This window comes from Leptodactylus fuscus, chromosome 8 (genome assembly GCF_031893055.1).
Source record: "Leptodactylus fuscus isolate aLepFus1 chromosome 8, aLepFus1.hap2, whole genome shotgun sequence".
Classification (NCBI taxonomy): domain Eukaryota; kingdom Metazoa; phylum Chordata; class Amphibia; order Anura; family Leptodactylidae; genus Leptodactylus; species Leptodactylus fuscus.
In genome coordinates this window covers 34,275,493-34,299,585 of record NC_134272.1, presented here as the reverse complement: position 1 = coordinate 34,299,585, position 24,093 = coordinate 34,275,493, and the positions used below count along the sequence as shown (strand labels likewise).

The 24,093-nt window shown below is 42.7% G+C and overlaps 1 protein-coding gene across 1 annotated transcript in view; it reads left to right on the top strand.

Moving 5' to 3' along the window:
- The window catches only part of CPO (carboxypeptidase O), a 152,578-nt gene extending 141,116 nt beyond the window's left edge, over positions 1 to 11,462 (top strand). The window contains exons 10-12 of the mRNA XM_075284339.1: positions 2,772 to 2,974; positions 4,794 to 4,878; positions 7,086 to 11,462. Coding sequence (XP_075140440.1) covers positions 2,772 to 2,974; positions 4,794 to 4,878; positions 7,086 to 7,354 — 557 coding nt within the window. The 3' untranslated portion in view covers positions 7,355 to 11,462. The remainder of the gene's footprint in view (positions 1 to 2,771; positions 2,975 to 4,793; positions 4,879 to 7,085) is intronic.
- The last annotated feature ends 12,631 nt before the right edge of the window (positions 11,463 to 24,093 follow it).

Genomic DNA, 24,093 nt, shown 5'->3' with positions numbered 1-24,093 from the left:
TCCAATTCAATCTCTGAATGAACTGCTCTGACAGATGGCCTAGGCCCTGCTGCAATGGCAATCACTGGCTTTTCCTGTTTTGGTTCCAAAGAATCTTGTGCCTTACTTGAAGAAAAGACCATCTTAGTCTGACTGCTGGTTGCTTTGGCTGCAGCATTTGGAGTTGGGTCTGTCATCCTTGTGATGAACTCCTCATTCTGGATCCCATTACTATCAACAGTCTCTAAAGACTTTTGAGACTTTGAATTTTGTTCAGTTCCAAAGGACTGTGTGTTTAGATTTGGCTCAGTTGCAGCTCCAGAAGGCAAGGTTTACTTTAGTGGCTCCATCTCAGCAGGATGATGGTGAAACTTGGTTAAATCTGGTGTCGGAAGGGAAAGTGGTTTCTGATCTACATCTAAAGTACTGGAGTATGTTGTTTGGACAATTAACACCTGATCAGAACCCTGTAGAGGTAATGTAGAGTCCGATATTAGAGGACCATTATCGGTAGTAGTGGTTGCAGCCAATTCTCCACCTTTGCGGTCCTCTAAATAAAAGTTACCCCCAAGACTTAATGCCAAAATGTTATCAATTTCACAATCAAAATCAAGGTCAATGTCTGGGTCCTCAGTCCAATCCACTGCATCAATCCCACACAATGAGAGTGAAGGTTTTGGAACCACCGTTTTAGGGGCTAACAATTTTAAAGGGGCTAACACTCTGCTGCTGCAAGGCTCAACTCACTTAAAGGGCCTAAAACTCTGCTGGTAAAAGGCTGACGTCACCTCAAGGGCCTCAATCTCTGCTGGTAACTCAGCTTAAGGAACTCTAACTTAATTTGGAAGGGCTCACGTTAAGTGCCAGAAAAGTGAATTTTTGAAGGTCTTACCACATCTCACACACACACACACACACACACACACAGACACACACACACACACACACACACAGACACAGACACAATGACAGTTAAGGGTGGAGACTGTTGGATTTCCCATTACCTATGCCATCTGTGGTTGTCATGGGCAACGTGATTTAAAGGGGTGCTTGTTAATGTTTCTTTAGCTTTAAATTTGTGTTTCTGTCCATACTATTGTGGAGGAAAGAAGGTTTCCAAGTATTTTTCAACTTTCATAGAGGGTCTAAAATTTTTAGTGTCTAGTTGATAGGCTGTGATAGTGGGGTAATCCTGGGACTTGGCCATGTTAGATGCCCCCAGACATGCTTCCCCTGCAGTCCCAGTTGTCATCATTTCCTGGGGTGTCATAGTGGACTTGGTGACCCTCCTTAGTCGAATAGTGGTTTCCCCTGAAACGAGCATTTTTTCCTAATAGGCTATAATAGTATTCGATATTCGGTCGAATAGTCGAACATTGAGGGGCTACTCATAATGAATATCGAATATTTCACTACTCGCTCATCTCTAGTTAATATACAGCACAAAATCTACAATGTTTCTTTCTGCTGTTTCCTGTATATATTATTCCTAATGTGGCGTTCACCCTTGCGCCACTGTCCGCCCTTTGGGTTTCCACCTAAATCCCTGGAATAACTGCATAGGGACAGCATTTGAATGAGTTTTTAAAGAAAACCGCCCATGTCCATATGCAGCATCTCCACGGTTGAAACCCTTTTACTGTTGTTTTTTTTGCTGCGGGAAGAACCACGATACATTATCCCCATGGTTTTACCTACAGCACTTTTTTGCTGCAAGATACCACATGGGGCCTTGGACTCAGGGTTTTTCCCACAGTGCTTTTCAAAGAAAGTCTGCAAAAGTTTCTTTTGCGGATTTTCTGCTTCCATCATACCTATAACCTATAAGGAGGCAACTGGCAGGTAAAACTGACATGCCCAAATTACCACGACAATTTTGGAAATTGCAGCATTTCCACTGCACATATTTTTCTGTAATGTGTTGATGGGATTAACTTTGCTGTTACTGTAAAACCCTGCGTTTTTTTTCAGCCGCATTTCCGGCATGGCAAACTGCGGTGTTTAAGCCACGTGGGGCCCTGGTGTTAAAAGGTTTCGAATAGGGTTGAGCGATCGTGTTCGGAAAAGATCGGATTCCGATCGGCGATCAAGAAAATTTCATGATCATGATCGGAATTCCGAACACGATCTTTTTAGGTGGGATTGAGATCGGTAGTATTTCCCACAATGCTTTGCTTAGCCTTCACACTGAGTTTATAGTGTATACTCAGTTTGAAGGCTCCGCTGCGGTTCTATAGGAATGAATGGAAGCAGCCGACACACAGCCTTAACCCCCTGCGCGCCGGCTGCCTCCATTCATTCTAATGGGAGACTAAAGTAACATCTCTAGTAGCTATTTACCTCCAGAGATGGCTGCTCCGGTCCCAGTGTTCTTCTTCGCCTCGCTGCTGCTCCACACTGCTCTTCTCGCCTCGCTGCCCCGCCTCCCAGGTTAGTGTTTAAAGAGCTAGGAAGGCGGGGCTTGTGGCTTAGGAGAGTGTGGGCGGGTACAGGGCGGGGAGACGTGACGTCTCCCCTTCCAATACCCGCCCACACTCTCCTAACCCGCCCACACTCTCCTAACCTGGAAGGCAGGGGGCAGCGAGGCGAGGCGAGAAGAGCAGCGTGGAGAGGCAGCGAGGCGAAGAAGAACACCGGAGCAGCCATCTCTGCAGGTAAGTGGACACCAGGGGGGACTTAGTAGCCAGAGGATTAAAAACTTTTTTATAGTTTTAAGGGCAGGTTTTGATGCTGCAGTTATTGTTGCACTTTCAATGTATATTATGTCTATCCTGTCTATTATATCTTTCCAGATTTTGGATCATCTACAAATTGTACAAGTAATTCATACTGTGGAGCCTCACCTGAATCAGAACCAGAAACCAAGGCAGTCGTTGATTTTGTGGAAAGAACAAAATCAGATATGATTTGCTTTCTTACAATACACTCATACAGTCAATACATCTTAACTGCATATGGCTACTCTAAGGACCTTCCAAAGAGCTATAATGAAACGGTAATTACATTTTTGTCTCCTTATAATTAAATGGTAATTAGGTTTTTTCAATGCATAGAGCCTTTGGGTGAATGCACACGTGGCAGATTTTGTTGCAGAAATATCTGCAAGTTAAAATCAATTACATTAATCTGAATTGGGTTGTTGTGATGACAAGCACAAGGATTTTTGCTGGTTCTATTCAGATGAATGAGAAAGTAATGGAAATATCTGAAACAGAATTTGCCGAGTGTGACTCTACTTATAAAGAGAGGTGACAGGTTTCTTAAAAAAAAATAGTGGAGATGTGGAAAGTACAGTATGTATCCCATACTGTTCTTTTTTTACACGGTCTCTGTTGGAGAGCTGTTTGCAAGTCCAAGAGAACAGACTGACTTTTAGAAGTTTCTGATATTTGAGAAAGTACATTAAGAAATGACAAAGTAGTTTGCTATTTTAGGCATGATATGAATAGAGGTTAAATATCTCAGAATATTATGTGTATTTTAATGGAAATGAAAATGTAAAATAAGAGTAGCAGGAAGCAGAGACTGATAATGGTGGCAAAGAAAATGAGTATTCGAGAGCCAAGGAACGTCCATCGGGGATGCATGTATAATAAAATACTTTATGTGATTGCCCCTGAAATATCTGGACGCATCAGCAAACTTCAATACATTCTAGTCCGACAATATCTGCACAAAACAATATATGAGGTTACCGGTTTAGTAGCTTAAGTTAGTTAGAGTAATAGAGTATTTAAAATGGTTTTAGCATTTTAGATAAGATAAGATAATCCTTTAATAGTCCCACTATGAGGAAATTCAGTGAGTTAAAGCAGCATGGATAATACAGTAATATATTACAAGAAAAGAGCACATACAAGCTCATGGCAGATAGAAAAGATATAGCAACTAAGAAGAAAAAGAAAGACTTCAGGATCATTTAGTTCTCTGGGCGGAGAGATCATCGCTTAGCCTGACCTCGGTTGGGAGGAAGGATCTCCGATAGCTCTCGTTCTCACGCTTGGGGTGAAGCAGTCGATCATTGACAGTATTGTCCAGGAGATTTATCCATAGGATAGGTCATCACTATTAGATTGGTGGGAATCCAATACCCAGCACCTTCATGAGCAGCTGTTGTCTGCGTCCTCCTGTGGACAGTGTACAGAACTGGAAGCAGAAAGATCAGTGCACTGTATACTGCAGCTCAGCTTCCACTTTAATAAAGGAGCTTATCAGTGTGGGTGCTGAGTATTGGCCCCCCACTGATTTGATATTGGTAACCTATCCTAAGAATAGGTCATCAATGTCAAAAGTCCCCCACAAACCCTGTAAATAAGCATATGTAATTGTATAGTAAGTGACTAGAAGAAGCTGTACTACTCAGCAGGATATATCATCCTACCCCAGTATATACAGTATTGGATGGTGAAAAGCAAAGCCCATCAGTAGAGCAGTGCAAATGAAACAAGAGCCATATCCATAAATACTACTTAGTTATGGTCTGGTAAGCAAGAAAGCAATGTCAAAACTCTGCTACTTGGATAATGATCACTGATATGTGAGTTGCGTGTTAAGTTTACATCCACAGAACCTTCATGACCGGAGGATAAACCAGGCAGAAAGATAATTAGTGTCTGTGTTAATTGTTGTGCAACTGGGGTCTATAGATTTCTCTCTCGACAATTTACAACCTCTGCTCTGATGCTTCCTATTACTTTCTTTATCAAGTTTAGTTTTTGTTAGACACAAAATATATTTCTTGTAACATTTGCTTTGAGTCCTGTTGGTCATTGCACGTTTGCTCCAGTCTAGTCATAAAGAGGATTTTTTCACAGATAAAAGTCGCAGCAATGGCAGCTTCAGAGCTGAAGAAGAAACATGGCACAGATTATCAAGTGGGAAGTTTTGCCAATCTCTTGTGTAAGTAGCTGAAACTTTAATTTTCATAAACTGCACATTTTGGTAACCGATGTAGCATATGGCAACAAATTTACGGTAAACCCTTTCTTCTAAGAGTAAGAAGAACAAGGTATAGTATAACATTCAGTATATTGGGGGAGATTTCTGAAGAGTGACGGGCCTGAGCCGGGCCATGCGCCTGCGCTGAAATCTATACCAGGTAGTATTAGATTTAAATATAGTATATATCTATACCAGAGGAGTAGATTTCAGCATTATTTACAAATGATAAAAAAAATCTGGTGGGGCTAAATGCTCTTGCACTCACTCGCCATGCCCCATTATGTGAAAGTGGGGTAACCTGCGTAAGAACTCCAGTTGTATCCATTTTTACTGCAACTCATATTTTCAGGAGTGTCTCTTTTGTACATTTCAGCGGTGCTCAACCTTAAAAAACAGCATAATAGGAAAACAATAATCCATCTGAGTAAAAAAAAAAGAGGGGGAACCCTCACCGATATGCAAAATAAAACTTTCACCTTTATTACAGTCAGGATATAAAAACAGTAGCCATGGGAGAGAGGGACGCAAGGAGCACATGGGCGACAGCCGTTTCTTGCAACACTGTGCTTTCTCTGGCTCTGGTATACAAATTTCACAAATGTACTGAGTATAAAGTTGGGTGCATGTGCGCTGTATATAATAATAATACAACATGTATCATTGGCATCACACTATCAGCTATAGGTGCCCTATATGTTAACACTGTAGCAACAGCGAGACACTATCAGGATGCATGAGTTGAACTGCTGCCAAAAAAGCACATTAATGTGTCAAAAGCACAGTTACTTCAAATCATATTTAGATATACGGCAACAATATACATACTGATATATACATACTGATATAAGAGTCTATTGCGCAGGAGGAGTCTCCCAAATTTGAATATGGCAAAATCCAAATTCATTTAAAAAGGACATTGAATGTATCAATGGAAAGCCATGCTGGAAACCAAGATTTAGAGAGATGCCATGACGGGAAGGAGAGTGACAGGCCCATCTTCAATTTGGAAATGTTTAGTTCAACAGGGGAGTAAGATAGAGACGGACACTCTCTGATGTTCTAAGTTGGATGGTGCGACTGGTGTGTAGTACCATGGCTGTTTTATTAGTCCCAGTCTAGACCTGGATCTTTGTGATATGCGGATATGATACCAAGCATAACATACATGCTGTTGGGTCCTTTCATCATTATTTGGGAGTTTCGGGGCAGTATACGATTCCTGACTCTATCAAATAATTCAACCCGCATTCTGTACGAGAGGTGGTCTTCTCTGCACATATTTGGATGGTTGACTATATATACATACATATATTATGGCGAATGCCAGGAAGTGGTTAAGATATAGAAATATTGAATGTACAGGGATTGTGTTCAGTATCATTCATAAACAGCATACACAATAGGACTCACTTCTCACTGAGAGCACTGAAATGTACAGTTTTTATTGCAGTCAATGTCCACCAAAGTCTTGTAATGTATCCTTAGAAGGATAGGAGCTGTGTGGGTTTTTTTTTTTTTTACAGAGCTCCTCATTAGAGATGAGCGAACACTGTTCGGATCAGCCAATCTGAACAGCACGCACCCATAGAAATGAATGGAAGCACCTGTGACGCTGACTTTGCCGGCGGCCAGCCGGCGTCACAGGTGCTTCCATTCATTTCTATGGGTGCGTGCTGTTCGGAACGGCTGATCCGAACAGTGTTTGCTCATCTCTACTCTTCATATCTCCTTCCTCTTTGCAGAGTCATTAAGATAAGTCATAAGAACTAGGCCGCATGTACACACCACTAGGGAGAATACTATGTGCATGTGGATTTATTCATCAAGTATTTAGCTCAATTGAATGAATGAATGAATGAATGAATGAAATATGAATAGCATGAGCCCTGCTTTGTGATGGCTAGAAGTAAAGTCTATGACTATGTGTTGGGAAGTAGTTTAGTACAACGTCCCTTCCACCACAGGCCCCTTATAGAGGTCATTTTTATCTTTGCCATAAGACCCCTCTTTCCTCTAAGTAGAGCACTGTTTAGAAACTGAAAGAACATACACACCAGGCCTGCATTCTCATTCTCCTTTATAAGATGATGTCATTTGTGTCAAACACTTCTTAAAAGAATGCCTGACATCCTGTCTATTCATTGCTTATTCTAATTGTGTTTCAGATGAAGCCTCCGGGACATCACAAGATTGGGTCCATGATCTAGGAATCGACTTTTCTTACACTATCGAGTTAAGAGACAATGGTACTTACCAGTTTATATTGCCAGAAGACCAAATTCAACCCACATGTGAAGAAACCATGGCTGGTGTCATGACAATTATTGAGTATGTAAATGACAAATATTTCCCAAACAAGGCATCTACAAGCTGTGGGAATCTTCATCTATATGCCCTTCTTTCTACATTCTTAACAATTGTGGTAATGACATAACATGAAGGATGGGTGTGACAGATGTGTAAAACAAGCCAAAAGCAAATTAAATGAGCCACTTAAATGACAAAGTAAAGTCCATCTCCATCCAGTCAATATCTGACCTTCCAATCCAGCACAATCATATTCCTACCAGGCTCCTGGTTGAGTGCCTGATATTACACTGCACGTCCTCTATCAGTTTTCAAAGAAATTTTGATTCTTACCTGTAAGGAAATTGCTAGTTGTGCAATTCCCTAGTTCTGCTGAAAATAGGAAGAAGGAAGACAGAGACAGTGAGTCCTAAACTCTACCCAGTCCCTGTCCCTGCCTACTTGCCTGAACTATCCTAGGCGACAGATGACAACTGGGCAGTGAGCCCTTCTTAGAAATAAGTTTTACACAGAACAAAAGAGGACAAAACAACATAGAAGCGAAGTCAACAAGCAAGGGTCAAAGCCAGAGAGACAAAGCAGTACAAAATCATAATTCAAAAGAGTAGTCACAAGGGAAGCCAAAGTTCAGAGGTCACTAATACAACAGTAAGAGCAAGTAGGATGCTAGCGAGGACACAATAGAGTCACAATAGCCAGCAAACCTGTGTGGGCTGATGACCTGTATATAGGAAGCCCTGGACCTGCCCCAGACTTGCTTGGTAGACAGGCTGTCAATCACACAGGCTAGGCTAAGCTGAACTATTTGATGAAAAGAGAGAAACAAGGTGCAAGAAATGGGTGTGGTGGAAATTCAATCACAGAGTAGAGGTAATAGAGGAGTGTTCAGACAGAGCAACAAAAAACTCTAAGTAAGGAATCAAACTGAGCATGCCTCCTGCGCCGCAATGTGCGAGCAGAGGGTGGCGCAGAGACCCGAACAGGCAGAGACGTTACATTACCACATCCTAGTAGAGTACAACTTTCTAACCTGGACTTTGCACCAGAACAATGGCAGGTACTTTTTGTGTTAGGAAGGTTGGGATCCTTTGCACTTATGGAGTGCAGTGTGGGCATGTAGGGATCAGACCACGTCAGAAATGAGACCTCTAATTTAAAAGAAAGAAGAGAACAAAAACAGCATTTTAGTTCTTGGATGGAGATTGACTGTACTTTTTCATTTGTAATTTTCTTTACAACAATTGGCTCTTTAGTTACTGGCTTGGAATACTTATTTTATACATTTTTTCATATGACCGTCCGCATTCCAGATTTAAAGGAAATCACAAAATAAAAAGCACAGAAACTGAACAAGCAGATTCCTTTTCTAACTCCTATTCTGTCCTAAACTCCCTTTACAGTTCACAAGTTTAGAAATGCAGCTCTTGAACTATCATATGTATGTCTTATAGCGATTCATGTTGGAGGATTTCTGAAGCTTGAGCGTATCATACATGTATTTATTCGGCCAGTATTCCCAAAAAAGATTTCTGAAACCACTGACAAAAGTGGTGATATATTGTCACAATCTAAAGACGTAAGCACAAATCAATACCTATTATATCTACCTCTAAAATCCTTCACTGCCAATTCACAGGAAAGATACGTATACACTCTTTGTGCTTGCACTGAATGCTGCTCAAAACAACACAATCATATTATATTAGAAAAGCGTCAAGGAACTTACTGATCCATTCTAAGAATAAATAAAGGGACCATTTAATGACCAACTAAATCATACAAATTTCTATACATAATTAACATAATAAAAACTTATCTTTAAGAGTCTGAAGATTTTTATGGTTTGCTGCTGTATAAAATAAAGTTCCAGATTAATTTGTTAGCTTTCAGATTTGCACTGGGTGAGGATATGAAACAAATGAAAAATCTATTTCTCTATGGAATTGCTAAATCCATAAATAAGGGAAACATTTCACGGATCAATGTGTACAGTCTTTATGGTAGGGCCTGGATCTAGTACAACGCTAAAGTGTGACCATACATGTATGGAGGTATTCTTCCATAGTAATGTTTACAAAGAAGCTTAGTAAATATGACCTGCAATGGAGAATGTCACAATTATTTCATATAGAATAAGACTAAAAAAACCTTTGTCAGTCTTCCTAAAGAGCCCGATCGGCGCAGGGACCGAGAAATTTATGAGGAGCCTGCAGCCTCTTCATAAATCTGTATGCCGTCCTTGCATCAGAATAGACATCTCTGCAGGTTAGGAATTGGAATAGATTGTTATTGTAACCCACACCAGAACACTGGCAAGACTGCTTGGACCAAGGCACGGATACCTCACTCCTCCCTGATCCCGACACTGCTCACATCCACACAATATGGCGGGAAAGGCACTTTGCTGCAAAAAAAAAGAGCCTTGTGCTAGACATGAGCCTCCATATAGGGGAATGATAAATTTGTCACAAATGGTGCCTGGTCATTCAGTTCAGAAATATGCCAAACCATATACAGTCATGGCCATAAGTATTGGCACCCCTGAAATTATTCCTGAAAATGATTTCAATTACACATTTTGTTATACACATGTTTATTTTCTTTGTGTGTATTGGAAAAATACAAAGCCAAAATTGATTTAATTTCATGCAAAACTCCAAAAATGGGCCGGATAAAATTACTGGTACCCTCAGCTTAATATTTGGTTGTACACCTTTTGGAAAAAATAACAACAACTAACAGCAATTTTAAGATCTCTCTACAGGTGTTCAATGAAATGTAGATCTGGACTCATTGCTGGCCACTTCAGGACTCTCCAGGGCATTGCTTCCATCCATTCATGGATGTTTTTGGAAGTATGTCTGAGGTCATTGTCCTGCTGGAAGATCCACGACCTAGGACACACACCCAGCTTTCTGACACTGGGCCGTATATTGAAACCCAAAATCCTATGGTAATCTTCAGATTTCATGATGTTTGCACACAGTCAAGGCACCCAGTGCCAAAGGCCACAAAACAAGCTTCAAACATCTTTGAACCTCCACCATAGTTGACTGATGGTACTGTGTTCTTTTCTTTGTAAGCCTCATTACATTTTTGGTAAACAGTAGAATGATGTGCTTTACCAAAAAGCATTATCCTGGTCTCATCTGTCCATAAGATTTTTCCTAGATGGATTTTGGCTTGCCCACTTATATTTTGGCAAACTGCAGCCTCGCTTTTTATGTCTCTGAGTCAGCAGTGGGGTCCTCCCGGGTCTCCTGCCATAGCGTTTCATTTCATTCAAATGTTGCCGGATTGTTCGCGCTGAGACTGATGCATCCTGAGCCTGCAGGACAGCTTCAATTTCTCTGGGAACTTGATTGGGGCGGCTTATCCACCATACGGACTATCCTGCATTGCAACATTTCATCAGTTTTTCTCTTCCATTCATCTTCAGGGAGATTAGCTACAGTGCCATGGGCTGTAAACTTCATGATTATGTTGAGTACCCTGAACAAATGAACATAAATATCTCTGAAGATGGACTTGTAATCTTGATATTGTTGATATTTTTCCACAATTTTGGTTCTGAAGTCCTCAGACAGTTTCTTCTTTTTTTTTTCTGTTCTCCATGTTTAGTGCAGCACACACAGACACGCAATGCAAAGATTGACTCAACTTCTCTGCTTTTTATCTGGTATCAAATGTGATTTTTTTTATATTGCCCACACCTGTTACTTGCCACAGATGTGTTTGGAAGAGGATCACATGCTTGAAACAAAGATATTTACTGATAATTTTGAAAAGGTGCCAACAATTTTGTCTGGCCCACTTTTGGAGTTTTGTGTGAAATTATGTCCAATTTGCCAATTTTTTTCAGGTTTTTTTGCGTTGTTCCAATACACACAAAGGAAATAAACATGTGTAACAAAACATGAGTAATTGCAATAATTTTCTAGGAGAAATATTTAATTTTCTGGAACACACTTACGGCCATGACTGTAACTACACAGATGAGCCAACTATGCCAGAGTGGCCATTTCAGCTTAAAATCTGGGGTCCTTTCAATATCTACACAAAACCATGTGTGCCACTATGAGTAGCAGCTTTAAAATATCTACAAGCAATGCGCTATACAATCAAAATTATACTATAAGTAGCAAAAATTAGGCAAATAAAGTGTATTTGATAACAAACAATATTAACATCATAGTAATATAATCCTTTGACTCCTATGAAAAATTTAAGAAAAAAAAACCCTCAAATGCAATTTGTAATTTTGATCCTGTGACATGGAAATAAAGAATTATTATTAAAGTGGAACATTTTTCTGTTATGGGTTTTCTGAGAATAAGTTGTTGGTGTAATTCTTAGGCTAAGTTCACACGTGAAAAAAGCTAGCTGATTTTGTCACTGATTTTTAAGCCTCGCTTTTTTTGGACGCTGTTTTTTTGCATTGGACGCTGTTTTTGACGCTGTTTTTGACGCTTTTTCGGTCGCTGTTTTTTTGAAGCTTTTTTTTTCCCCAGCCCATTTTTTAACTAGCCAGCCCACTGGGCATGGCCAAAACCAACCCCTTTTTGTCTGTAGGCGCCATTTTAGCACACATCTCTAACTGAGCAGAGCTCACTGCTACTTCATAGCAAGCTGCTATCTTTGATATCAAAAAATAAAATTAAAAAGGCATGGAATCATCACTTAAAAAAGTTAATTTTAACAATATTGAAGCAGTACTTACATTTTTAAATGCAATTTCCTGGAGAGAAGGGAGCCCAATGAATGCTGCTGTATCCAGATGTGCTGTGCTGTGATGAGTACTGTCACAAAATGGCTGCAGGAAGCAGCCAACAGCCATGGCCACTCCTCTGGGATGTCACTTCCAAAAGTGTGATAAAAAACAGCTAGCTGTTTCAGTCGCTGTTTTTGCCAAAACAGCTGCAAAAAAAAGCGACCAAAAACAGCTAGCTGTTTTTTCAGCGCCCAATAGACTCCAATTCATTTTTTCAGGCGGAAAACGCCTGAAGAAAGGTCATGTCGCTTCTTTTTCTGCTAGCAAACAAAGCTAGCAATAAAAAAAGCTAGCAGAAAAAAAAAAGCTAGCAATTCACATAGGGCTCCATTTTATGGAGGCTGATTTGGCCGCGAAATCAGCTGTCAAAATCAGCGTCCATGTCCCCGTGTGAACTAGCCCTTAGAATATTTCGGACAATGCCATGTATGTTGCCTGTACGTCTTTTATGCGAAATTCTCTATTCCAGTTATTGTGGCTGATAGAGGGTTTTGTTAGTACTTTTATAAACATGGAGTCAGATGCTGCCTATGACTTGCATTTCCTTTTGACATCTTTTTCATCTGAGCATCTGTGCGAAGTACATCAGTTAGTTTGGGACAATATACCTTTATCATGCAAATCTCCAAATCGCCTCTAGCAGGCCAATGGGTTAATGGACAGAGTCTCGGTTAAGTCAGACAGGCACAAATTAACAGAATGATGTTAAGAGATTCTTCCCCTTACGCCGCTTGCCAGGCCCCATTCCCAGATCAAGCTTGAATCTGATTAATGAATTTGTCCCTATTACACATCAGTGTATTAATGTTGTTTGATGTGTATAGTCACGATAGGGACAAAGCTCCAATATTCAGCTGGACTTCACAGGGAACGGCATCTTAAGCGTACGACTTTCATCTTTCCTTCTTAAATGAGTATGTGTTCTGTAGCACAAGAACAATTATTAGGACACGTGTCTTTTATGCCGTCACATCCTATTGGGCAGGCTTGGAGAATAAAACAATTTCAGATGCATTAACCCATTATTTCACTACAGAGCCAAAGTCAGCAGATCGTGTTATACACTTATATTCAGCCAAGCGACTGAAGATTTTCAACACCAGATGTTTTTTTTTTTTTTTTTTTTTTTGGGGGGGGGGGGGGGTTGGAAGAGAACGGTCTGCCATTGTGAATAATCTCCAATTAAATAAAAGGTGTCTTTGCAACCGGAAACTCTGATTAAGCTGGAAAAGATTTTTTTTTTTAATTGTGGTTTTACAATAAGCCACATTTATTGTCATCTTTTTTTTGTCAAATTGACACGTTATGCGGATTTTCTGCTTCAATTATATCTAGAATGAAAAGATACCATCATTTTTGTAGGTATAATTGACATGCTACGATTTACAAAAACGCAACGGTTTTGCTGTGTCTGCTGCAGATATTTTTCTGCAATGCGTGGATGGGTTAGCCAGAATCCCATCGACTTTGTAGGTACTGTAAAACACTGTGGTTTTTGCTGTGGCTTTCTGCCACGTCAAAATCCCATTGTTACGTTATATGGGGTTGGGGTCTTGGGCTTAAAATGTATAGCGCGTTATGAAATGCAGAACAGGAAGCTCTAGATGTGCCTTGCCCCACATGCTTCTCTATAGGTACTAAACAAACACTATTAGAGGTGATTTTTTCACATAATATAATACAAAAAAAATTTCTGTTTGAAAAAATTTGGCAGCAATAAGGGTAGAAGACACTTTCCTGCACCTTGTACGTCAGAGGAAAGGATTTCTTGTACAATGTTATTTCTTGTCTCCAAATTCCCAAGTTTCAGTATTACCTCCCTTGCTGGCTGCACACTAGGCAGAAATAGCATAGGTATAACAGGTAAGGCCGGGTTTACACTTGCGTTTCGCTCTCTGCATAAAATTAGTTTTTGAAACTGTCACAAAATCCTCAAAAGCTGATTTGAAACAGTTTGTTTTAAAACCCATTGATTTCGATAGGTTGTAAGAACCTTCCTCAGGTCTGTGTCTGGAGCATTTCTGTCTGGTATCCGCTCTTTTAAATTTTTCTTCATTCAAACAATAAGGATTCCAGATTGACAGCAACCAATCCAATTTTTTTTTAACACTGAGGTCTATGGAAAGCAGATTACAAATGGATAGCAATCAGTTTGTGATCGTTTTGCAATCTCTTGTTTCCTCTGCGCATGCTCAGAATGAAGAAGGGGAAAAAAAACAAAAAAAGAAAAGGACAAAAACGAACACAATTGCCACAGTTGGTCAGACACCCACTGACCAAACCGTCTAAAAAGATGGATTCAGGTATCCGCTGGGTAATCGTTTGGAATCCTTTTTGTACCAAAGCGTTTTTCTGTGAAAACGGTTTGCAAGCGGACGGATACCAGAAGTGTAAATGTAGTGTAATACTTCAGGTTATCTCAGTGTAGGAAGATATGCTTATCATAGCGAGAATCACAGCTCCTCCAGCAAGTTGGCTCCTCTAGAAATCTGTTATATCCAATGTTGTTTTTTTTTTTTTAATGTAGATTTTGAGCCCCACATAGAGCTCACAATGTACATTTTTCCCTATCAGTATGTCTTTGTGGAATATGGGATGGAAATCCATGCAAACATGGTGAGAACATACAAACTCCTTGCAGATGGGTTTTTGCCCTTGGCGGGATTTGAACACCAGGACCCAGTGCTGCAAGGCTGCAGTGCTAACCACTGAGCCACCGTGTGGCCCCTTGTTATATCCAATGTTGAGCCCCTTCCCATTTCCATTTGGCTCACTTGTTTTGTCCCAATTTTCAGCATTTCTGTATATAGCCTTAACTGCTCATGTATACAACCATATGAAGAATAGCTTTTGTACAGATTATACTTGTATATACTATCCTGAAGGTTTGTACTGAACTTCTGGAAGTTACTTGTTCTGTGCAGGTTATATGTAAAATCTTAAAGGGATTCTCCAAGATAAGTCATCATTTTGAGATCAGGGGGTCTGGCATTCACCCCCACCCATAAGCTGTTTCCTGTACACAACCACTACACAATGTACAAAGCCATCTGCTTCCAGCTCCATATACAGTGTAGAAAATGGCTGATCGTTTCTGAGTTTCGAACCCCCACCACCCACCATGTCATTATGACATATCCTAAGGATAAACTATGAATATGAAAGTCTTGGAGAATACTTGTAAGTATTTCTTTCTTCATAAGAGAACCAGTATGCCAATGCTTACGTGAAGAGGTTTAAAATGGACCAAATGCAATGTTCCAGTTTCCACTGTCTCCTTGCCGCAGGTTTGCCACTTGCTGGATTATAACACACTCTTAGGCTAAGGCCACACATTGTGGAAACAGCTTTTTTTGTTGCAGATTTTGTTTTACATTTTTCTAAGCAAAAGCCAAGAATAGCTATAAATGCAATGGGAAATATATAGGAAGCTCTTATACTTATACCTTTTGCTCAGTTCACTCTTAGCTTTAGCTCAAAAAACTACGGCAAAATCTGCAACAAAAAAAGCTGCATTTCTGCAACGTGGTTACAAATGATGTAATACTTCAATAGATGGGGAGCTCCATTATATATCATGCACTGGTATATACCCATTAGTCGATGACTTCCAGACTTGCATGGCGCACATTCATTTATGGTCCGTGCCGAAGATGACCAAACAATAGCGCCCTTTGCAGAGGGTGAGGGGCTATGGTACAGGAAATTGAGGAAATTCTTATCTACTGAGCACATAGTATACAGAAATACAGACAATAGCTACAGAATTACTCTCCTACAGATTTACAGGAAATACATATAGACTGATCAGTAAGACAAAGACTCAGTCATATCGCATCAATAAGACACTAGGATTTGGTGGAAAAACTTGTCTTATTATAGTATCCATTGCCAGATTACAAAATACATGGACCACATTCTATGTGCAGGACTGCTGATACCATATAAGTAATAATGCATACTGGTACGGCATTATTAATTGATGAGTATGGCAATATAATTCCTAATAAAGTGATTCGATTGCATGTAAGAAGAGAGTATAGAGGGACATATACCGTATTTTTTGGACTATAAGACGCACCTAGGTTTTAGAGGAGGAAAATAGGGAAAAAAAATTTTGAAGCAAAAAATGGTAAAATATTTAATATATGGGAGTTGTAGTTTTGCAACAGCTGCAAGGCCACATTGACAGGTGACCCTGCAGCTGTACGGGGACGCATAGAGTGTTTTTTTTTGCGGGGCCAGAAGTACTTTTTAGTTATACCATTTTGGGGAATATCTATTGCTTAGATCACCTTGTATTGAAAAAAAACCCGGTGGTTTATGATATATGATTTTCTACTTTTATATATATATTCTAGGGACAGGAGGTGATTTAGAACTTTTATTTATTTTATATTTTTATTATATATTTTTAAAGGTTTTTTTTTTTTTTTTACTATTTTATTCCCCTCCGGGGGCTTGAGCCTGCGGTCACTTGATTGCAAGTCCCATAGACGGCAATACAACTGTATTGCCGTCTATGGGACCTTCTGTCTATTAGTATTACGGCTGGTCATAGAGACCAGCTGCAATACTAATACAGCAGTGACAGGCCTGGGAGCCTCATTAGGCTCCCGGCTGTCACCCGAACAGGTCGGCTCCTGCGATATCGCCGCGCAGGAGCCGGCCTGCAACTTTACAGGTACGGAGCCGGTGGGGACCGGCCCCGGGGGAGAAGGGGCCACCAATACTGACCCGGCATCTGCTGTACTAGAGAGGCGGATGCCGGCACGGGATAGACGCCGGGGCCTGAGACATCGCTGCGCTCCTCTGCCCTGCATGAAGCCAGCGGCGGGGGGACGGAGGAGCGGAATAGCATTGCCGCTGCCGCTGCTGGCTTCATGCAGGGCAGAGGAATGCAGCGATGTGTCAGGCCCCGGCACCTGTGCCGGCGTCTATCCCGTGCCGGCATTCGCCTCTCTATTACGGCGGGTGCCAGGCGCTACATTCAGACTATAAGACGCACCCTTCTTTTCCCCCAAAATTTTGGGGAAAAAAAGTGCGTCTTATAGTCCGAAAAATACGGTAGCTCAGTATGGGCTCTTGGTATATAAAGTGGATTATCCACTGCTTGAAATGTGCGTTGAATTTGACAGGCCACTCTGAAGGTAAAGCCAGTCACATTATGTGAGCAAGATACCCTACTAAAAAGATCAATTTGGGTTAAGCTGCAGATGTTCTTATGCTACTCTCTAAGGACAAGAGAAATCTGTCAGGACGCGGCTTAACAAACATTTGCAAATCATCTTTCATAGAAGACTTAAAGTAAAGCCACTTTTTCCCCGGGTGAGCACTTTATTATACACATAAAATCAGCATGCAGGGCAAGTCGCTGTTTGGAGACACAGTTAGACTAACCATGGAGCAACAGCGCCACCCAAAGGACACACTAGTGGAGAGCTGGTCCCAATAGGAAATGTGGGTTTATTCACTACAACAGATTAGAAAGCGTCAGCTTCTCGGAGTAGCGAGAATATAATGAATGTAACATTATGTGAATACAGAGACATCTGCGTGTGATTAATGCGGTGTGTGCCCATTGTCGCTCTGGGTCTTACTATTAGCATGAAAAAATTATCAAACAATAAGGGTCTTTCCACATGGACCGATACACTAAAGATTTCCTATCCAAATTTGCAGGCAGAAAATCCACATCATATTACAGTAATGGCAAAGTGGATGAAATTTCTTAACATATTGAAAAAAAATCAAGCTGCAGTGCTCATCATCATACATCAATGTTTGCTGCAGATTGTCACAGTGCAAGCTATCTTCTGCAATGGTGAATTCTGTTGTAAATCCAAAGCAATATATTTGATCAATCTGGCTCAATGTGACTCTGAAAATCCACAGCAGACAACTTGTACAGCTGAATGTACTCTTACTTGAAAACTAAAGCACACAAAGTTCTCATTTTGTACGTCCTATAGACGTGTGAGAGCATAACGTTGGCATACAGATGCATCCTGTCTCTTGTCCCTATACAAGAGGATACATTTCAAAAAGTGGAGTCCACCTTTCCAAAGACTTATAGGAGTTACCCGCAGAGACGTAATCTATGTTCTAATTTATAGACTGAATGGACTTATGAACCCCTTGTAAACCCCTTGGTGACTTAGTTATGATTAAACCCCTTATATTACCAATTTATCAATAACAACAAGAGAGACCTAAATGTGGGTAACGTGGGGTTGGCCACAGTTTATTGACCAACATAATTTAACACTCAACCAAAGAACATGAATCACCAAAACAAAATAACCAAAATACACATACGGCCATGCCCAAATCTCTTCACTGTTGGTGTTCTTCCTCCTGCCAGAATGCCCCGCTGTGGATCAGCGGGCATGAAGGACCTCGATTTCCTCCATCTTGGGCATGGACTCCCGCCAATAGGGAAGGAACCTGAAAAAACAAAAGAAAAAACCGAGAAAACGAAAAAATACCAGGGGAGACAGGATCTATAAAAGGGGCAGGGTGGGCGGGTGTTCCTCACACCGATGTAGAGGGTAAGACACAGGCCTACGGCCCCTCACAGTATTTTATACTCCTGCTCCCCCTCCCCATTTTTTGTTCATAAAAACGTCACCAATTTCAAATCAAAACTACATCTCTCACGCCCTTCAGTCCATGGCCCTTTCCTTAGGCAGTACAGGGCCTTGCAGACAATTAAAAGTTAATCATTTTTGCAAATATAAGTAATTAAAAAATTTTCAGTGTTTTCAAGTTATCTTAGGGCTAGTTCACACGTGAACTGCCCGCGCGGGTTTTGACACAGAGAGAGACGCGGCGAGCCGCGTCTCTCTCTTGTCAAAACCCGCCCGCCGCGACCATCGCTATCGCGGCTTAACCCTCTGTTGTCGGCTCAAATGAATGAGCCGACATAGGAGGCTTCCGCCTGAAGAAAGGACATGTCCTTTCTTTTCTCCGCTAGCAGCAGCTCGCCGCTAGCGGAGAACAGAAGCCCGGTGGTCTCCATAGACCACCATTATAAGGGGAGGTTTTGGACGCGAAATCCGCTGTCAAAAACCTCCCTTTATACTCACGTGTGAACTAGCCCTTAGTGGTGACAGTGTTTTCTCTTCGATCGGTTGCCAATGGATGAGACCATGAATGCAGGAATCCTCTAGGGCAGGGTTAGGGAACCTTCGGCTCTCCAGCTGCTGTGAAACTACAACTCCCAACATGCTCCATTCATTTCCATGGGAGTTCCAAGAACAGCAGAGCAAGTATGCATGCTGGCAGTTGTAGTTTTGCAACAGCTGGAGAGCTGTATGTTCCTACCTCTGTTCTAGGGTCTGGGATATGTCAGAAAGTAAGCCACATTGTCTAAGTTATCTTCTCTTGCACGTAGTGTCTCTACCTGATAAGATGGCCACAATGAGTAAGTTATGGCTGAGTTTCCCAAACCATAGAAAGATTCTGCATTTATGGTCTTATCCATTTGCAACTGATCAAAAGAAAAGACTCTCACCTCTAAGATGGTTAGAGAAAGTCTTTAAAATTCTTGAAGATTTTGAATTATTTGAATTATTGACTTATCATTAGAGATGAGAGAGTAGTGAAATATTCGATATTCGTTTCGAGTAGCCCCTCAATATTCGACTATTCGACCGAATATTGAATCCCATTATAGTCTATGGGGGAAAAAATACTCGTTTCAGGGGAAACCACAATTCAACTAAGGAGAGTCACCAAGTCCACAATGACACCCCAAGAAATGATGCCACCACCTCTGGAATGCAACTGGGACAGCAGAGGAAGCATGCCTGGGGGCATCTAACACGCCCAAGTCCCAGTATTACCCCACTATCACAGCCTACCAATTAGACACTTTCCACACACAATAGAACCTCTATGGAAAATGGAAAATTACTTGGAAACCTTCTTTCCTCTACATTAATATGAACAGAAACAGAAATTTAAACCTAAAGAAACATTACAACATCACAATTCCTGAGCACAATTCGTTAAGCAGGACGCAGGCTACAACAATGATGAGGCCCGAGCACCAGGAACGGGTGTTACAAGGGCTAGCGGATAGTGCTTCCAGTTGCTTTTCCACCAGCCAGTCAGCCACTACCTCCAGTCGTGTTCATACCAAAGAGTCTGCCCCTCCTTCCTCCCAACATGCCCAATCTTCCCAGCAGAGTCATCCCTCCCTTGCCCCCTCCCAGGATCTATCAGAATAATTTCTGTGTCCTGAAGCCCCAACACTGGAGCATCCGCCCAATATACCTATCCCATACAGGTGTCAAACAAGGGGTCTACTTGCCATACAATATAGACCGTACTTCACATACGCTCAAAATAGATACCATGTATACATCGGTTTGTGCACCCAATATACCTGTCCCGTACAGGTTTGAAGCAAAGGGTACACTTGCCATACAGTATAGACCGTACTTGCTATACGCTCAAAATATATACCGTGTATACTTGCAATACACTACGCTTGTATACATCTTGAAATGGACAAGGCTAGCGGAAGAGGACGAGGACGAGGGGCATGGAAATCCAGCTGGGGGCCCAGGCTGCGGTCAAGCTACTGCGGATGCAATGCCTACTGGTGAGGAGCAGCCAGCATTGTGCTCATCCACAATTCCTGGCTTGATGGCAACGTTAAGCAGGGTGTACAACACAGACCAGGCCAGAGCACCAGGAACAGGTGTTACAAGGGCTAGCGGATAATGCTTCCAGCTGCATTTCCACCAGCCAGTCAGCCACTACCTCCAGTCGTGTCCTACCCAAGAGTCTGCACCTCCTTCCTCCCAACATGCCCAATCTTCCCAGCAGAGTTATCCCACCCTTGCCCCCTCCCAGGAGCTGTTTTTGGGTCCTTTTCCACTCTTCAACTCTGGTCAACCACTTCATGAATCCAAGGAGCTAACAGACGAATTTCTCTGTCCTGATGCCCAAACACTGGAACATCTGCCATGTCCTGCCGATTTTGTGGTTGTGGACCCGCAAAAAGTGTTTCTTGGCCTCAGTAATGATGATGAGACACGGTTGCAATCAGGGAAAGCTGTGGTTATGTGCGGTCTGCAGTAAGAGGAGAGTGAGCAATTGGAAGAGGAGGTGGTGGACGACGAGGCCACCGACCCAACCCTGGACAGGGGTGATGTGTAGCGTGGAAAACAGTGTAGATGTGGAGGCAAGCGCAGCACCAAAAAAGGTGGCTAGAGGCAGAGGCATGTCCAGAGGCACAGGACAGCTGCTTCACAGAAGCCAGGCCAGAGCCAGCAAGGCCCAAGATGTTCTCTGTACTAGCCACTCGCCCAAAAGTCTCCCATCGAGGCCACGTCCCTCGATGGCGTGTAGATTTTTCAACGTATGCGCGGAGGACACACTGAGTGCAATTTGCACACTGTACAACTCAAAACTGAATAGGAGCTCTGAGAAAAGCAGCCTGACCACTTCAGCCATGCGTCATCATTTGTAAAGCAAGCACTGGGCTCAATGGGAGAGAGCAAATGCAGGACAATCGTCGTCCGGCGTTGCCGACACTGACTTTTTCACTGTTTCCAGTGCTGGTGCTGCAGTCCAGACCACCAGCCAGGATACCTCTACATCTGCCTCTGACACTTTGGGGACTTCACCCTCATCCACCCCTTTTCCTGCCTCTTCTCCTTTTGCCTGCACCATGATGCGCCTCTTCTCAGCAAATCTCCATCTCCCAGGTGTTTGATCACAGGCAGAAGTACAGCGCAACCCACCCACATGCCCAAGCCTTAAACGGCCACATCTCAAAACTGCTGGCCCTGGAGATGTTAGAATTTCTGCTTGTGGAGACTCGGGTCTGATGGCAGCTGTGGCACCTTGCTATGCTGCCCCTAGCCGTCACTACTTCTCTTGGTATGTCGCCCACGCCTTGCACCAGCACGTGTCTCATAACATCAGGCAGGCCTTGAGTTCCGCGCATTGCTCTAAGGTCCACTTGACCACCGACGCCTGGTCAAGCGCATGCGGACAGGGACGCTGCATCTATGTAACGACAGGCTGGGTGAATGTAGTGCAGGCTGCGACCGGATTGAAAACTGGGGCGGCCTATCTCCCCTCCCTGCCCAAGATTCCTGGCAGGGGTTCTCACAAAGCCTCCTCCTCCTCCGCCGTAACATCGACCCCCAGCTGTGAGCTGGAAATGCTGCAGCACTGGCGTAGGGAGACGTCAGCAGGTCGTGCTGAAGCTCATCAGCTTGTGCGGCAGAAAACACACTGCCCCCGAGGTGAGTGATGCCATACTAGAGGAGATGGCAATATGGTTTTCAGCGATGCACCTGGGCCCAGGCATGGTAGTGCGTGATAATGGCCGGAACCTGGTAGTGGCTCTGGAGCTTGCCAGACTGAAAACACTTTAAATGCCTAGTCCAAGTTTTCAAGTCGGTGGTGCAAAGGTTTTTAAAAAACCTACCCAATGTGCCTGAGCTACTGGTGAAAGTGCGCCGCTTGTGCGCCCACTTTCGTAAGTCTACATTTGCTGCTGCTGCTAGCCTGAAAACCCTCCAGTAACGCCTACATCTGCCTGAAAACCGGCTGTTGTGTGACATCACTACACGCCAAAACTCAACATACCATATGTTGAGCAGGGTGTGTGAGCAGCAGAGACCTTTGATGGAGTACCTATTACGACCCAATCTTTGCGCTTTCGGCCTGTTGGGTTCAGGCGTGGAGTGTCCGGACGGCATTTGGCGCGTGAATCACCTGATGCGCTGCAGGAGAGTGTTCACACTAGGCATGTGGTTCCTGCAGTAGCACTCAAGCATGGATCACATGATGAGTTGCCTTGTAGATCAGTGCCTGGTGTGTCTTGGCCTCTGAAGGGGTTAAGTCCTCTGTAGTCCTGAGGGCTATTACGGGCTGTGGGCGGTTCTGAGATCTGCGCTTCCTATTTATATCCGCTGGGCATGTTGTCTGATGCTGGTCTTAAATCTTCAGTGCCTGGTCCCAAACATAGTCTGTCTGCCTAAAGTCTGCAATATCACCTGCACCTGAGCCCTGGCCCATCCAGTCCTTGCTGCCTGTTCATACTATCCAGATTTGGCTGAGTATTGAGCTCCATCTCCAAACATAGTGTTCGGGGTGCAGTGAACCATAGGTTATTTTTGTTGTTTGGATTTTTTGTTAAGTTTTTTGTGTGTGATACTAAGTTCTGTCTCTTTGTGTTCCCTCAGACTCACCATATCCAGTCGGTCCTCTGTGGGGGGCTTTTTCTGTATCTGCTTCTCCTTCATAAATGTGAAACTAGTCAGGGGTTTCTGTTTCTCTATTAGGTTAGTTATCTCTCTGGCTGTGTCCGCGCCCACTCAGGGATATTAGTCGGGCTCACGGATACTTCTAGTTGTGCAAGGCAGAGTATAGGATTATCCATACTAGTGTTCCAAACTGCTCATATTTCTGTATTTTGTATGTTTTTTCTTTAACCTGTCTGAGAAGTTATCAGTCAGGGGCCAGTCCATGGTCAGAGATCCCCAGACCATAACAGTACCATCTCCAAAACCCAAGGGTTCCTCAAAGTCCTGAAAGTCAGCTCCCTCAGTTTCTGCACCATGAGTGGCCATGGATAGCAGACTTACGTGAGATACTACGGGTCTTTGAGGAGACCACCAAGAGGGTCAGCTGTGACGACGCATCAGTGAGCATAACCATCCCGCTCCTCTGTGTGATGTGAGAATCCCTCCTCGCAATTAGGGATAACGCATGGCACGCAGAGGAGTCCGGGATAAGCAGACCCATCACAGCTAGCTACTCAGAGCACACTCCTGTCAGCGTTGAATGATGGAGGAAGAGGAGGATGAAGTGGCAAATGATGTCACTCACACACACGCGGCTAGCGAGGAAGTGCAGTGTGTCCCATTGCTTCAGCACGGATGGGGCGAAGGGGAGGAGGAAATTGAGAGTGACCCTTCCGGTGGGGGCATCAACAACATGCTAAGTTGCACTCTGGCACACATGACTGACTTCATGTTGGGCTGCTTTTCAAGTGATAAACGCATTGTATACATCATGGAGAGGAACCAATACTGAATTTTTGCAATCCTCGACCCCCGGTATAA